Consider the following 13,475-nt stretch of genomic DNA (forward strand, 5'->3'; position numbering starts at 1 on the left):
TGCACACAGGAGCTACAAGGGTTTGCTGTTGAGAATTCCCTATGAAAATGGAGTTCCTTGTGTATTTCCTGCATGTGAGCATGGAGGACTTGGTGTGTTCCAAGCCCATGGAGGACTTGCAGTGTTCCAAGTTTCCAAGCCCACGGAGGACTTGGTGTGCTCCAAGCCCGTGGAGGACTTGGTGTGTTCCAAGCCCGTGGAGGACTTGCAGTGTTCCAAGTTTCCAAGCCCATGGAAGGCTTAGTGTGCTCCAAGCCCATGGAAGGCTTGGTGTGCTCCAAGCCCATGGAGGACTTGGTGTGTTCCAAGCCCATGGAAGACTTGCAGTGTTCCAAGTTTCCAAGCCCATGGAGCACTTGCAGTCTTGCAAGCCCATGGAGGACTTGGTTTTCTCCAAGCCCATGGAAGACTTGGTATCTTGCAAGCCCATGGAAGACATGGAATCATGGAAGTAATCCTACTAAGCTAAATTACATTTATAAAGTAGTATGTTTTTTTTTTCCCCATTTAAAATTGTTCCCTGTCATCCACCCCACATAGGGAGTATGAATATGGAGCCAGCAAACTGAAAAACTAACAGGGCTTAGGATACAAATGATTCTAAGTTTCACATGAGCATTTGATATTGAATGCAATGTGAAGTCACAAATTAAGTTTGGTTAATTATAGTAGTTAAGTACACTTCGGATTTCGGCCATGAAGATAAGTAAATTAAATTTTAATAAATAATTTTTTTAAAATCTTCATTGTTTAATTTGAAAGCAAGGACACTTCTCTCTAGCTTCCTAAATCTGAATCCATCCACCACTTGGGAGAAATTAAATAGGGCTAAAAAGTTCTTGCTCCAATCAGGTGGTCCATATTTACCTTGGAAAATTAGACAGCTATTTACCTGTGAATTCAGGGAACTAGGTGAAGTGTTTTAGAATATTTTCTTCCTTTTTCAATATAAACATGCTTGCATATGACAAATTTGGTGTTTAGTAAGAGAGATAGCTTTTAAACTCTTTTAAATCAGAAAGTTGCTGTAGTTATAATAGAGTGAAAATGTTTGATTTACAGTCCTTCCATATTGTAACATTGTCACTATAAGATAAGATATTGATGCTGCCATTAATTAAAGGGTACATCAGTTTTCTGTACCATGTTAGAAAAATAGGGAACATTGTTAAATTACTTGTTCATTCTATTTGCATGAACTTTTTGTTGTGAGTTTGTTGTCAGTTGTTTTCCCTACTGGATGTTTAATGTTTATTATTTTCATTAATCTGTAAAAATGAAGAAAATTATTTAGTAACTGAAGGATCTGTTCTGAATTTCTTGCAGAATTAGGTAGTGAAGCAGACTTGCCTCCTTTGAAAGTAACCTCAGTTCTTAATTCTCCTCTGTGGAAACCTGTCTTCAGGCATCAGCTGTGTCCTGAGGCACTCCCGGGAGCCAGGCAAAGCAGTGCCAAGCACCAAGACAAAAACGAGGTACCCACTCACCCCCTGCTTGTGTTCCCTTGGCATGAAATCCCTGTGGATCACACAGGTTCATTGGCTATGGAGCTGAAATGCCCTTAAGCACACACTCCTGTGTTAAACTTGGGTCATTTGTGCTGTTGCATTCAAATACCAAGGGGGAAAGAAACTGTTGTTCTGTGCCCTTTATAATTTCCATTTTCATGGGATCATCAAATCGTTTGGAGAGTGTGGTATTTTCAGGGGGTAAAATGTAAGAGTGTGGTATTCTCAGGGGGTAAAATGTAAGAGTGGGGTATTTTCAGGGGGTAAAATGTAATGGTGGGGTATTTTCAGGGGCCCCTGTTGCAGGAAGGAAATGATGAATCTGACTCCATGTTTTTAGAAGGCTAATTTATTATTTTATGATGTTATATTATATTATATAAAAGAATACAATACTAAACTATACTAAATAATAGAGAAAGGTTACTTACAGAAGCCTAAAAGATAATAATGAAAACTTGTGACTCTCTCCGGAGTCTCAACACAGCCTGGCACTGATTGGCCAAAGAGTGAAAACAACTCCCAGCAGAATGCAATGGAACAATCACCTGTGGGTAAACAATCTCCAAACACATTCCACATGAGCACAACACAGGAGAAGCAAATGAGATAAGAATTGTTTTCCTTTTCTCTCAGGCTTCTCAGCTTCCCAGGAGAAAAATCCTGGCAAAGAGATTTTTCCAAAAAATATGACAGTGACATGAGAGACTTCTGAAGATGATCTCATTGACTCCCCACCTTGTGCAGGGATGTGTTTTATTGCTCAGTTTGCTCAGGTGCAGTGGATAAACTGCAGATTGATTTAGGATTGCACTGTTTCTCTCAGGCATTACTGCAGCTGATGCATTCCACCTTTCTCTGCAGGCTCGGAGCTCTCCCCACGACGTCTGCCGTAACTTTCTTATCGACTTTGCAAAATCAGATCCTGCCCAGGACTTCAGTGGGCAAAAATCTGAACTTTTCAAAGGACTTATACAGGCATGTAAAAAACAGACCCCAAAGACAGATATAGTTGCTGGTCCTACTGTTGATCAAGCTGTGAACTCAACATTTGCTGCTTTGGTGTATCTCACTCCAGATTTATTTGAGAAGCTTCAAAAATATGGTAACTCTAATATTATTAGATTATCTTAATAATGAAGACTTACAGTTTGTAAAAGGCTCTCTTACAGCTGAGTTAATAACATTTAAAAATCAGTTCAGTGGGGCAATTTAAAGATGTTGTGTAGAAAGGTATCATTTTAGCAGACTAGGTAAGCTTTCTCTCTAGAGTGTTTATTTTTTATTGACATATATTTTGTCTTCAGGGCACTGGCAAAGTAATAATCATCAGAAGCTCTTATTCTATAAAGCTATACCTAAAGAGGATAGTGATGTCCTCTGGGGCTTTAATTCAGAACAGTGTGGCTCCAGTTATTAGAGGTTCTTGGATAATTTTCTACATTGTACCTTTTCTAAAAAGCCAGCAGCAACTTCTGTTATTAACTGTTGGGGTTGGAGGAGGTGTGACTTATCTCCCAAAATACCATTCTGTGGAAATCAACCTTGCCATCCTCAGAATTTTTTTTTTCCAATAGAAGATAATGTTTTGCTTTTAACTTACTGGCCATTGTATTACCATTTATGTATTTTTTAGTGGGTAAAATGAGGAACTTTTTGACTTACAGCATCCTTCCATTAAATTTATTGATATGTTTGAAGTATTGGATAATAAGATGTTACTTGGTTTTGAAGGATTTCATTTTAGGTTTTCACTTTTTGTCATAATTTTGACACTAAACATTTTACATTTTCATAGAATGATTGAGCTATTTTTTGAGCTGTGAAGTTATGAGTAAAAGTGACTGACACAAAGACTGACTTGATGACTAATGTGGTTACTGCCTTTAGTCATTTTGTCTGTGTCTGACAATTGAGCTAATTTTCTGAGGGACATTGAAAACTGGACAAATATTAATGAGTGTTTGAGAAATCCATCCCACTGTTCTGTCAGTAACTTCATCTGCTGGGACAGGCTAATTTCAGGATGCATGTTCACCTGTGCTGTGGGAAATTTGGAGAGGGGATGCTGAAAAGAATACAGGAGAAAAATTAGAAAGGGAGCATGGAAGAGGGAAGACTGAATAAGAATGTCTTTTCTCCATAGTCATTGTCAGGGCAGTTTGAATAGAAACTGATAAACTGATTTGTCAGGTTTTTAATTTTTGCAAATTGCTCTTGAAAGTCCATTCTAGAAATTCATAGAGGAAACAAATACAACTATTGAGCTTTAAGTTACTGTTAAGCATTTGTTGATTTTTCTGATAAGTTTGCATCAGTGTTATTGCATGCATAAGGAAGGATTTTATTTTCCATGGCTTCAGGCAGCAATTTTGTGAAGAGATGAGAAAGTTACTTGTAAATTAACTCTGTAAATAAATCAGTCAAGGTGCAGTTTGTGTATTTATGACATATGAATGTTGGCAGGTTTATTCTCTATTTTTCTTACAGGTATAATTCAAGTATTGACTAAGAGATGAAGGGAAGGCTGTAGCATAATTTTAGTTAAGCTGTTGTATAAAAATGGAGCTGTAAATAAACAGGACTCTCTTCTTTCTCTCATTTCCAGTCAACAGTGGAGGCAAGGTGCCTTTGAGCGATGAGTTTGCACAAGTATATTCCCTGGCTGATTCCATTAGAATATGGATGGTAAGAACACTCAGGAGGATCTCTCTTAATGTCATTTACTTTAGTACTTTACAATGCAGTGTTAAGGACTAGAATGGAACAGTTTTTCCTTCAGTTATTCTCCATCAACTATTTTCACTTGGAAAGAATCTATGTTAACTTTGAAACTTTGACTTAAATGTTTAATTGCATCTTTACACTCCTCTCCTTCCCTCAGCCCCAGATTTGTCATCATGGGTAGTTAGGACTGAATTTGACTGAAAATCAATTAGATTTGTTATCAAATTTAAATTAATTAAATTTCTGTTATATTTTAGCAAGAACTTATGTCATAAATTAGAAAGATTCTTACATTGCAGTTGGAGTTCTTTTGAGGTATATCATAGAAAGAAGTGTGTCTTAGACATCAATCCATTGCCTTGTGACTTTCTCCCTCCTGTTTTCTGCCTAAGTTCCTGGCAGGTTGATGCACTAGAGTTACAATGGGTGCAGATGCATGTTAAGATGAGTAATTGCCTTTACCCATTGCATGGCAGGTGATGGTTGCATCTGACAGAGCTTGCTAGGGGGGTGACATATTTTTGGATTACTTTATCTCACAACTAGATGTCTGTATTTTCCTGAGTGCTGAGAGTAAATGAGAAACCTTTTTTCCTTGGAGGACTGGTGCACATCAAATCACAAGACAGGGAATGGCCTCAGCCTACAAAGCTTGAGCAGCTCAGGGTGAGGCTGTTACTGCTCTGACAGTTCAGGTGCTGCTCCTTTAGGCTCCAGGGTGGTTTGCTCTGCAAAGTTGGGAATAATAACTGCAGTCATCTATTCCTGAGATTAAATTCCTTTCAGTCATTACAGTCTTCATCCTGCCTTGCTGTATAGAGGCACAGAGAGAATCATATTTTAACTATGTTAACGTCCTGTCTGCAGTTGGAAATGAAGCAGAAATCCCTGATGGGGAGGGGAAATGATGCTGAGGAGAAGCAGAACACAGAAGCAAGTGAGGTGAACCCAGAAACTCTTGGTGAGTGTTGCCTTGTATGTGTGAGCATTCCAGGTAGCTTAGGAAAGCATTATAAACCTGAAGGCATTGTTTTTGCTGTGAAAGGTAAGTTAGCAGCTGGGGTTAGTTTTTCATACCTTAAGAGATAACCTAGTGTACCTTGGTTTCATTGTCTGGGATTATGTTTTGCTATTTGCAGAAAACAGTAAGAAAGTTCTGCAGGGAGTGACCTTTCACTCAAGTCACCTGGTTCTGAACTTACATTCATCTGTTGTTGTAGTTACTTCTTATCACATTTAACTGATGTTAGGACAGCAGCTGATTGTTATTAGAACAAAATGTGTTCTCACTGACTACTCTGTACTTCATATGGTTCAGTGTGATTATTCAGATTTAGCATTTGGAAATCTGAACTTAAGCAACCCATAGCATCATGATCAGTATAAGCAGAAAAACAGTATTTTCTAGCTGTCTCAACTGAGAAGAAATAAATCACTTTCTTCCTAAGCATAAGACAGCAAATTTGTTGTTCTATTGTTGTGATTTTAACTCTTCCAATTTTTATGCTGCAGCAAAACTCTGTGTGCAGAAGAGCCTTTTGTTACTGAATTTTTTGCCTATAAGAGCAAAGACAAAAGATTGTCCCTCAGAGAGTTTGGAAGGCCAAGACATGGATGATCCCCAGCAGTATGTGAGTGACCAATGCCAAAGACAAGGATCAGCTGTGGACATGGACTTCCAGGCAGCCCCATCGGTGTCACCCACTGCAGGAATCCACCCTGTTTCAAAAGAGGGAGGTCAGGCATCACAGCCTGATCTGAAAGTTAAACAAATTCCACACCTCCACGAAGCAGAAGCTGCATCTGCATTTCATAGTAAGCCTGTTGAGAGTACAGTTTCACAGCAGGAAGATGTGTCATCCCCGCCTTCCACTCCCACCCGCAAGTCTCAGCTGGGCCGTGGCAGACTGAGGCTGCTGTCCTTCAGGTCAATGGAAGAGCCAAGAGCTGTGCCTACTGTGAAGGAAAAATACCCTATTTTAAAGAGCATTTTAGACTTTATTAAGGATCAGTCACTTTCACATGAAAGGTAAGCAAATTGAGAATATTGTCAGTTATAAAAAGCTTGTCTTCACACCTCTTCAGGTGGAATAAAATATTTTACCAGCAAGCTAATATGGTGGAATATTTTATATATAAACGGTTGTCAGACTTAGGTATCAAACTTCAGTTATTCACAAGGATGTAGGGACTCAGAGAGTACTATTTAATTTCATTTGCTTCCAGCACATAGAACAGAATGTAAAAAACAGTCACTTGGCAATTGATTGTCTTGCTTCCTCAGATGTATTTGCAGAGGTGTTTTGCTTTTTCTCTACAAAAGCAAAGCCATGGTGTATCTCTATTACCAATCCTTGGTACCAAATAGAGATGAGTTGCTTCTCTCATTAAATTACCTGGTATTGTGAAAACATAAATCAAAAGAGAGATTTCCAATTCTCAGCTTGTCTGTTCTGGGCTCTAGAACATGGAGTGGTGCAGGAAGAGCTGAATTCTGAATTCATCACTCACTCCAACCAATACACTGAAATACAGCTGGAAATTCAGATACAAAGCAATTGTGTAACTAGTCAGGCACTTCTTGAATTGTTCTTTTATTTGTGTTGTTTTAAGCACAGTGTTTTGAAGCTTTCACTGATATTTTTTGCTTTCAGTGTTTTAAAGGTTCTTGCTTTGAGAAAATCCCAAGGGCAGAGTATTTTGGAGGTGCTCAAGACCATCCGCCAGTGCCTGGACTCTCTTGGGCAGCCACACTGCTTTCACCCACCTTGTGTCCTTTTTCTCCTTGAACTGCTAGCCTGTCAGAAAGATTTTACAAAGTAAGTCATTATTTAGGCAAATCTCAGCCATGTGATTGACTGTTTTAGTTTGTGTGTTTCTCCAGCATGTATATTGACAAGTGTAGAAAGTTCTGTTTTTAATGCATGTGGATAATAAAAATATGACTTGAGTTTAGTTTTCAGGCTAGATCATGTGTTCTTCATTTAAAAAAAAACCCCAAGAATTAATAACTATTTTTAAGTGAAACTTAGTTGCACAGCAGATCATGCCATGAACATGTTTAACTCTGATTTTTGTGTTGTGTTTGGTGCTGTCACAATTCTCTTGGCTTCTCACTCATCAGGAGCTTTCTCTGGTCATCTTGCAATGCACTGATTTCATTTAAGATCTTGATTAGATTTTCATAAAGCAACTTTTTCATTTAAAGGAATGTTCTTTTCTTAGTGCTATGAGAATATTCTCTTTGCCTGTTCTTTTTCTTCACTTCTGTTTCCTGGTACAGGATTCTTTCATTTTTGTTTGAAGCTTCTAGACTGCATTTTTAAATAAAACTTAACATCCTTCCCACTTGTGGAGAGGGGTTAAAAAGGGCCTGTTAGAAAAATTTGCACAAATCATGCTACCTAAAGTATCACAGTGAATTCTAGGCTGCTAAAATAACTCTTTAATTTGCAGCTACTTTGGAAATTTGGAAGGCTGTGGTGCTGAGCTGCACAAAGAGATTCGAGAGTCCTACTATCAGCTTGTTTTGTTCCTGGTAAATTCTGTGAAGGGATTCAGTACAATTAATGACAGGTACAGTACATTGCTTCCTTTATTTTTGTGATTTCTTTTTTTGCATTCCTCCACACCTTCTCCTTTGTAATTTTTTATTTGTCATTTAATGTCTTCATTAATTTTGTCTGTACTTCCCATTATTTGCAGAACTAAATGAGGAACCTTGATCTTGTGATCAAAAATGCCAAGTTGGCTTTTTATTAGGAAATAAAGGAAAGCACAAAAACTTACCAGTGTTAAAAACTTGACTTACTGCATTTTGTAGTTACAATTCTGCAGTGTGTCTCAGAACCTTAGTAGTAAAATACTGGAAATAGCAAATTTATCATGGAATACTTGGGCAAGGGTAATGCTACAAGAAACATGACAATTCTGCAGCCATGCTTTAAAGTTAAAACTCATGTTTTGGCAACATTCTGGTTAGAATTTGGAGGATTTATAGCCAGGCATCTGAGAGAAATGAAAATTTAATGTCTATAATGTCAGTCTCTCTGACAATAACTTTCAAGTCCTTTGTTCAGTTTCATGTGAAAATGTCAAAAAGGTTTCAAACAGAATAAATTCCTGCAAATGCCAATAAGGTGCTGTACTGTAGAGAAGAGACAAAACCTCTTTCTAATGCTCAGGCAACACCATTGGCTTGATCTTAACTGAATCCAGAAGGAAAATTGTCTTTCTTTCAAATTCCATAGTCTGTACTTGATAAATTAACCTGAGTTCCTGCCACAGAGTTCCTTTAATGCACAGTAAAGCCTGAAAATCGGTGTGGAGGGGTTTTTCTACCCTTCCTCTCCACACACAATTTCAACTCTGGATCTTTCAACTTTAGGTCAGCTTTGGAGTTGTCATGTTTTAATGTCTTTTGTTTTTATTTAGGTCGTTGCTTCCTGCCTTGTCCTGTGTGCAGACAGCTCTCCTGCACCTCTTGGACATGAGCTGGGAGCCCAGTGATCTTTCCTTCTTTGTTGAGATCCAGCTGCCACAGCTCCTCATGACAACATCACAGGAGAACATCAGTATCCATGACAGTGTCATTTGGTGAGTCAGGAGCAATGCAGCTTTCTCATGCTGCTAAATATTGATTCCATTTTGCCCAGGAGGGTTCCTGAACTTCCTGCTGGAACAAGCAGTAAGGGGACTATTAACAAGTATGGCATAATTCTGGTCAGTATCCAAGGATTTATCTGAAATATTTCATTTTTTTTTTGGGCTGTATTCAGCAAAAAAAGTCAATGTTTTAGTATTGAAATTTCAGTATTTCAATAGTTTTTGCAAAAACTATTAGAATTTAATGTTTAACCTGATTACTACTGAAACACTGCTTGTTTAGGAGTGTAGCAGGAGGTATATAATACTGTTTATTGCCTTGATGAATGTCAAATGTTTTTAACACCTTTATATGGCAATTTTATAGTAGTTGTACTTGCACATGAGCAAATGTGAAGGCCAGAAAAACTTAAAACATCTGATCTGATCTGTCAGCATTCCAAAAGCTGTTCAGTCAGAGTAGATTTTCCTGATTTTTGCATTATGGTCCCCACATGTATTTCAGAACATGTCACAGAAGCAAGAAGCAGGTGTCTGTATGATCATTTATTAACTGAGTGAATGGGATTTCTCACAATTCTGTTTTCATTAGCATGTCATAGCACTTTGTTCTTCATTAAAAAGTAAAGCTTTATTAAAGGGAAGCCTGATAGCATTCAACCTTAATTTTAAGCTTGCTTTTCTTTTAGTCAGTGGAGTGAAGAAGATGAAATTGCAGACTACAAGCAAAACTGTGAATGGATGGATGAATGTCAGGATGTAATGTTTGAGACCTGGTATGAAAAGATAGCTCAAGCTGACCCAGAGAAGCAGAGAAAGGTGACCTCATGTTTTGTATATTTATCTGCAGAAGGGATAAATAAGAGACCTTTAAAAGCCTAAAGGGCTGAAAGGAATCTGGTTTATTATTAATTTTTATTAGCTGGATCTCTGCAGACTTTCAAGAGTCTAAAATGATTAAAATATCCCGATTCATTTTTGGCAGGGGAAATGTTCTGCTTCATGTCTGAAGCTTTCTCAAAGTCAGAAAATAATTCTCAAGTAAATTGTTTTGGTTTACTGCTGTAGATGCACATGTTTGTGGCTCGTTACTGTGACCTGTTGAACGTGGACATTTCCTGTAATGGCTGTGATGAAATCGCGCCGTGGCATCGCTACCGCTGCCTGCAGTGCAACGACATGGATCTGTGCAAAACCTGTTTCCTTGGTAAGCACCACTAAATAACCCCTCAAAACCCTCTATCTGAAGCCAAAACAGTATCTTGGAAGTTATTGTCTTGGTTTGAAAAGCCAGGTGTCGGCTAAGGAAGGCGGGAGCCTTCCTTGAAATGGAAAATGTAAATTGTAAACCCCCTCTCTCTGAATTATTATAATTTTGAAATTAATGGGCTCTCAGGCAAAAATATGGGAGTAGAAATAACAGCTCTTTACTAGGGAAGAAAATAAAAATACAAATGCAGTACTACAAAACAACACAGCCAGAGTGAGAGCAGTCCCTGCCCCCTGTGTGCCAGGGGGTGTCCCAGCCCCATCCATGGGGGCTCAGCCCTCCTGCAGTGCCAGCTGTGGCTCTGCTGCAGCAGGGATCCTGCACAAGGGGGGAGTTTTCCTCTGCAGCTCCAGGGCTGCTGCAGATGGGCCTGGGCTCCCTCTGGCCATGCAGGGCAGCAGAAAGCTGCTCCTCTGGCAATGCAGGGGGCAAAGGCTGCTGTGCTGGGCCAGGCTCAGATTGGATCCAGGTAGGAATGCTTGGCTCCTCCCCTGGGCGGAGCATCTCCCCATGGGATGCTGGGATTGGATCAGCCCTGCAGGGACACTCAGTGGCCATGGACAGCAGAGATCTCCTGGAGGGAGGGTTGGCTGTGGGAGAGATAAAGAAAAAACTGCCCATGGACAGCAGAGAACTGCCCCAGCTCTGACAGATGGGAATAAAATACACACCCCAACTCACATCTTGCAACCCAGGACAATTAGACACAAAATAAAGTCAAACACTTTTCTCCTGGGTTCTTTACAAATGTTTAACTGTTCTTTCCCTGGTATGAATGTGAACTTGAAATTAGGAAAGGTCCTTGGTCAAAAAGATTTACAGGGAAGTCTTTCTTTGCAGGTGGAGTTAAACCTGAAGGACATGAGGATGACCATGAAATGGTGAATATGGAATATGCCTGTGATCACTGCCAAGGAGTTATCATAGGTCGGAGAATGAACTGCAACGTTTGTGATGACTTTGACCTTTGCTATGGATGCTATCATGCAAAGAAATACTCTGACAGGTATTAAAAATGTGATTTACTTTTCCCCATGTGGCAGAAAGACAATATTCAGTAGCTAAATACAGTCAGTCATTCTCATTGTGCTTCCTATAAAGCTGTGTCTGGCATCAGAACATCTTGGTGTCTTTTGGGGAAACAAAGATAGGATCAGTTGGGCAAAAATGTCTGGAAACCTGCCTCAACCTGTGAAGTCACTTGGTAGGAGTTGTTTTCTGGATGTGGCTAGGAAAGCTGCAGAAGGAACTACCAGTCCTGTATGACAGGACAGAAGAGACAATCCCTACTGTGGAAAACAACAAATTCTTTGCTATCATGCAAAGAAATACTCTGACAGGTATTAAAAATTTTATGACCTCTGGTATCAAGCACTGTGGCTACAAGCCTTTCCACAAATTTATAGCTCCTTGGAGAGAAGGAAAAGGTATTGACAGGGCACATTTCAATAGCACAGCAATTAAAAATCTCCAATGACACAGATGCTTCTCATGCCAGTAACAAACCCATTGCAGTATCAGCTTCTAGACAACACCCTCCCCATGCCAAGTCTTCCCTCTTCACCCATTCTACACTTGTTTCATTCGTGGAAAGATTAATACATAAAGCAAGAAATTGCTGTGCTATTGAAAGCAATGGGTTTTAAGTGTTTTCCTCTGAAGGTATTTTGTGCTGACTGACTGACTGACTATGTTGGTTAGCAAAAAACCAGAACGTGCATTCCTAAGTGTGTCCCTTGTCCCTGCAGCCACCTGCCCACGCACAGCATCACGGTGTACCCCATGGTGACCATCCGCATCAGCGACCGCCAGCGCCTCATCCAGCCCTACGTCCACAACTACTCCTGGCTGCTCTTTGCTGCCCTGACCCTCTACAGTGCAGATCTGGCAAATGGAGAGGAAGTGGAAGGAGAGAAACTGGATCCTCAGGTCCTCAGTCATGCCAGGGTTCTGCAGCATCAGTGCATTCAGCTCATTGGGGACTGCCTGATGAAAGCGCAGCACGGAAAAGGTGAGTCAGCTCTGAACAATGCTTTCTACAAGTGTCACAAATGGCTGTGGTTACTGACTTGAAAGTTTCCAAAGGAAAGGGGAAGCTACTGTGTACTTCACTGAGAATAACTGTTTATGTAGAAAGCAAATGTAGAACAAGTGTCGTTCAGGGTCGCTGGAACATGGAAAATAGAGTACTTGAGAAAACTAATTTTATGCTAACATAAACATTGGACACAACTTGGCAAGTCTCTGGTTGTTTTTTTTTCCATCTTAGCTGTTGTAAAGGGATCAGTCAATACAGCTTCACGTTCTTTTAGTAATGTATCACTGACAGCTGAAGGACAGCAAATGACTTGGTGGAAAAAGTTTTTTGTTCTGCATCTCATGGGAAGAGGTTTTAAACTGTGTTTGTGGTATAAATTTCTGGCAGTGGTGTTCATTTGTCTGGAAATTGGGGGTTCTGTGAACACAGACCTACTACATAAAATAGGGTTATACAATAGGGACCTATTTTGAATGTATCAAAAGTTTTGGACTAAAATTCAAATAAATTTTCTGGTAGTTTTTGGGAGCAGTCTAATACAACTGAAATACCACCACCACTAATTAATCTGTTACTCATTAATTAATCTGTTTACAATATACAGTTCTGTTGTGCAAGTGGTCAGAATATTGAAAAATAAAACAAATGTCATTTGTTATTCATAATTTACACTCTACTGTTTTGTTAAATTAAGACCTCTGCCCAAATGGCATCTTTGAGGTGGAAGATGTCACCATCTGTCCATCACTGGTATTCAATGGAACTACATAATTATATGAGCTTGATGGAAAATATGTTTTTGATTAAGTTAATGTTCAAAAGAATTGTGTAAGAAGTTTGCAGTTCTCTTTTAAAGTGTTTAAGCTCTGCTTTTTGTCTGTCTTGCCACTCAACAGCTATGTAACTTTCATAACTTTTTTGCTTCCAGGACTGAAAAATTTAGCTCTCCTCTGCATGTTACCAGAAGATGAGTCCATCTCAGAGAAGGGCACGGTTTCAGGCAGTGCTCCCACAGACAGTGCTCCAAAAAGTCACCCTGGGGAAAGAGCAGGGAAGGGAAGAGATGAGAAACGCAGCCCAGGCTCGTTGGTGCATCGCAGTGTGAGTAGCTGTTACCTCCAGAACCCTGACATCACACATGTGATGTGATATTAAACATCTTCAGGTCCTTAAACACCTATTCTGAATGTGGGACTGAAATAAGGAATATTAATTATTCCATTTGTAGGTAAAAATTAGGGGGGAAAGGGAGCAGGTTTTTTTTTTCTTTAGATCTGGCTGATCCAAAACTTCTTGTTCTGAACTGATTGTGACAAAAGTGTTGCAG

General features: G+C 39.5%; 1 protein-coding gene across 2 annotated transcripts in view; it reads left to right on the forward strand.

Annotated features, from left to right (window-relative positions):
• ZZEF1 (zinc finger ZZ-type and EF-hand domain containing 1) overlaps positions 1-13,475 on the forward strand; it is a 60,297-nt gene that overhangs the window by 25,875 nt on the left and 20,947 nt on the right. For both annotated transcript variants that reach the window (XM_064729055.1, XM_064729056.1), the window contains exons 25-37: positions 1,327-1,475; positions 2,373-2,613; positions 4,117-4,196; positions 5,103-5,196; positions 5,748-6,264; positions 6,890-7,054; positions 7,692-7,811; positions 8,670-8,831; positions 9,530-9,659; positions 9,909-10,047; positions 10,951-11,116; positions 11,859-12,121; positions 13,077-13,249. In XM_064729055.1, coding sequence (XP_064585125.1) covers positions 1,327-1,475; positions 2,373-2,613; positions 4,117-4,196; positions 5,103-5,196; positions 5,748-6,264; positions 6,890-7,054; positions 7,692-7,811; positions 8,670-8,831; positions 9,530-9,659; positions 9,909-10,047; positions 10,951-11,116; positions 11,859-12,121; positions 13,077-13,249 — 2,399 coding nt within the window. The remainder of the gene's footprint in view (positions 1-1,326; positions 1,476-2,372; positions 2,614-4,116; positions 4,197-5,102; positions 5,197-5,747; positions 6,265-6,889; positions 7,055-7,691; positions 7,812-8,669; positions 8,832-9,529; positions 9,660-9,908; positions 10,048-10,950; positions 11,117-11,858; positions 12,122-13,076; positions 13,250-13,475) is intronic.

Source organism: Zonotrichia leucophrys, chromosome 19 (genome assembly GCF_028769735.1).
Source record: "Zonotrichia leucophrys gambelii isolate GWCS_2022_RI chromosome 19, RI_Zleu_2.0, whole genome shotgun sequence".
NCBI classification, from domain to species: Eukaryota; Metazoa; Chordata; class Aves; order Passeriformes; family Passerellidae; genus Zonotrichia; species Zonotrichia leucophrys.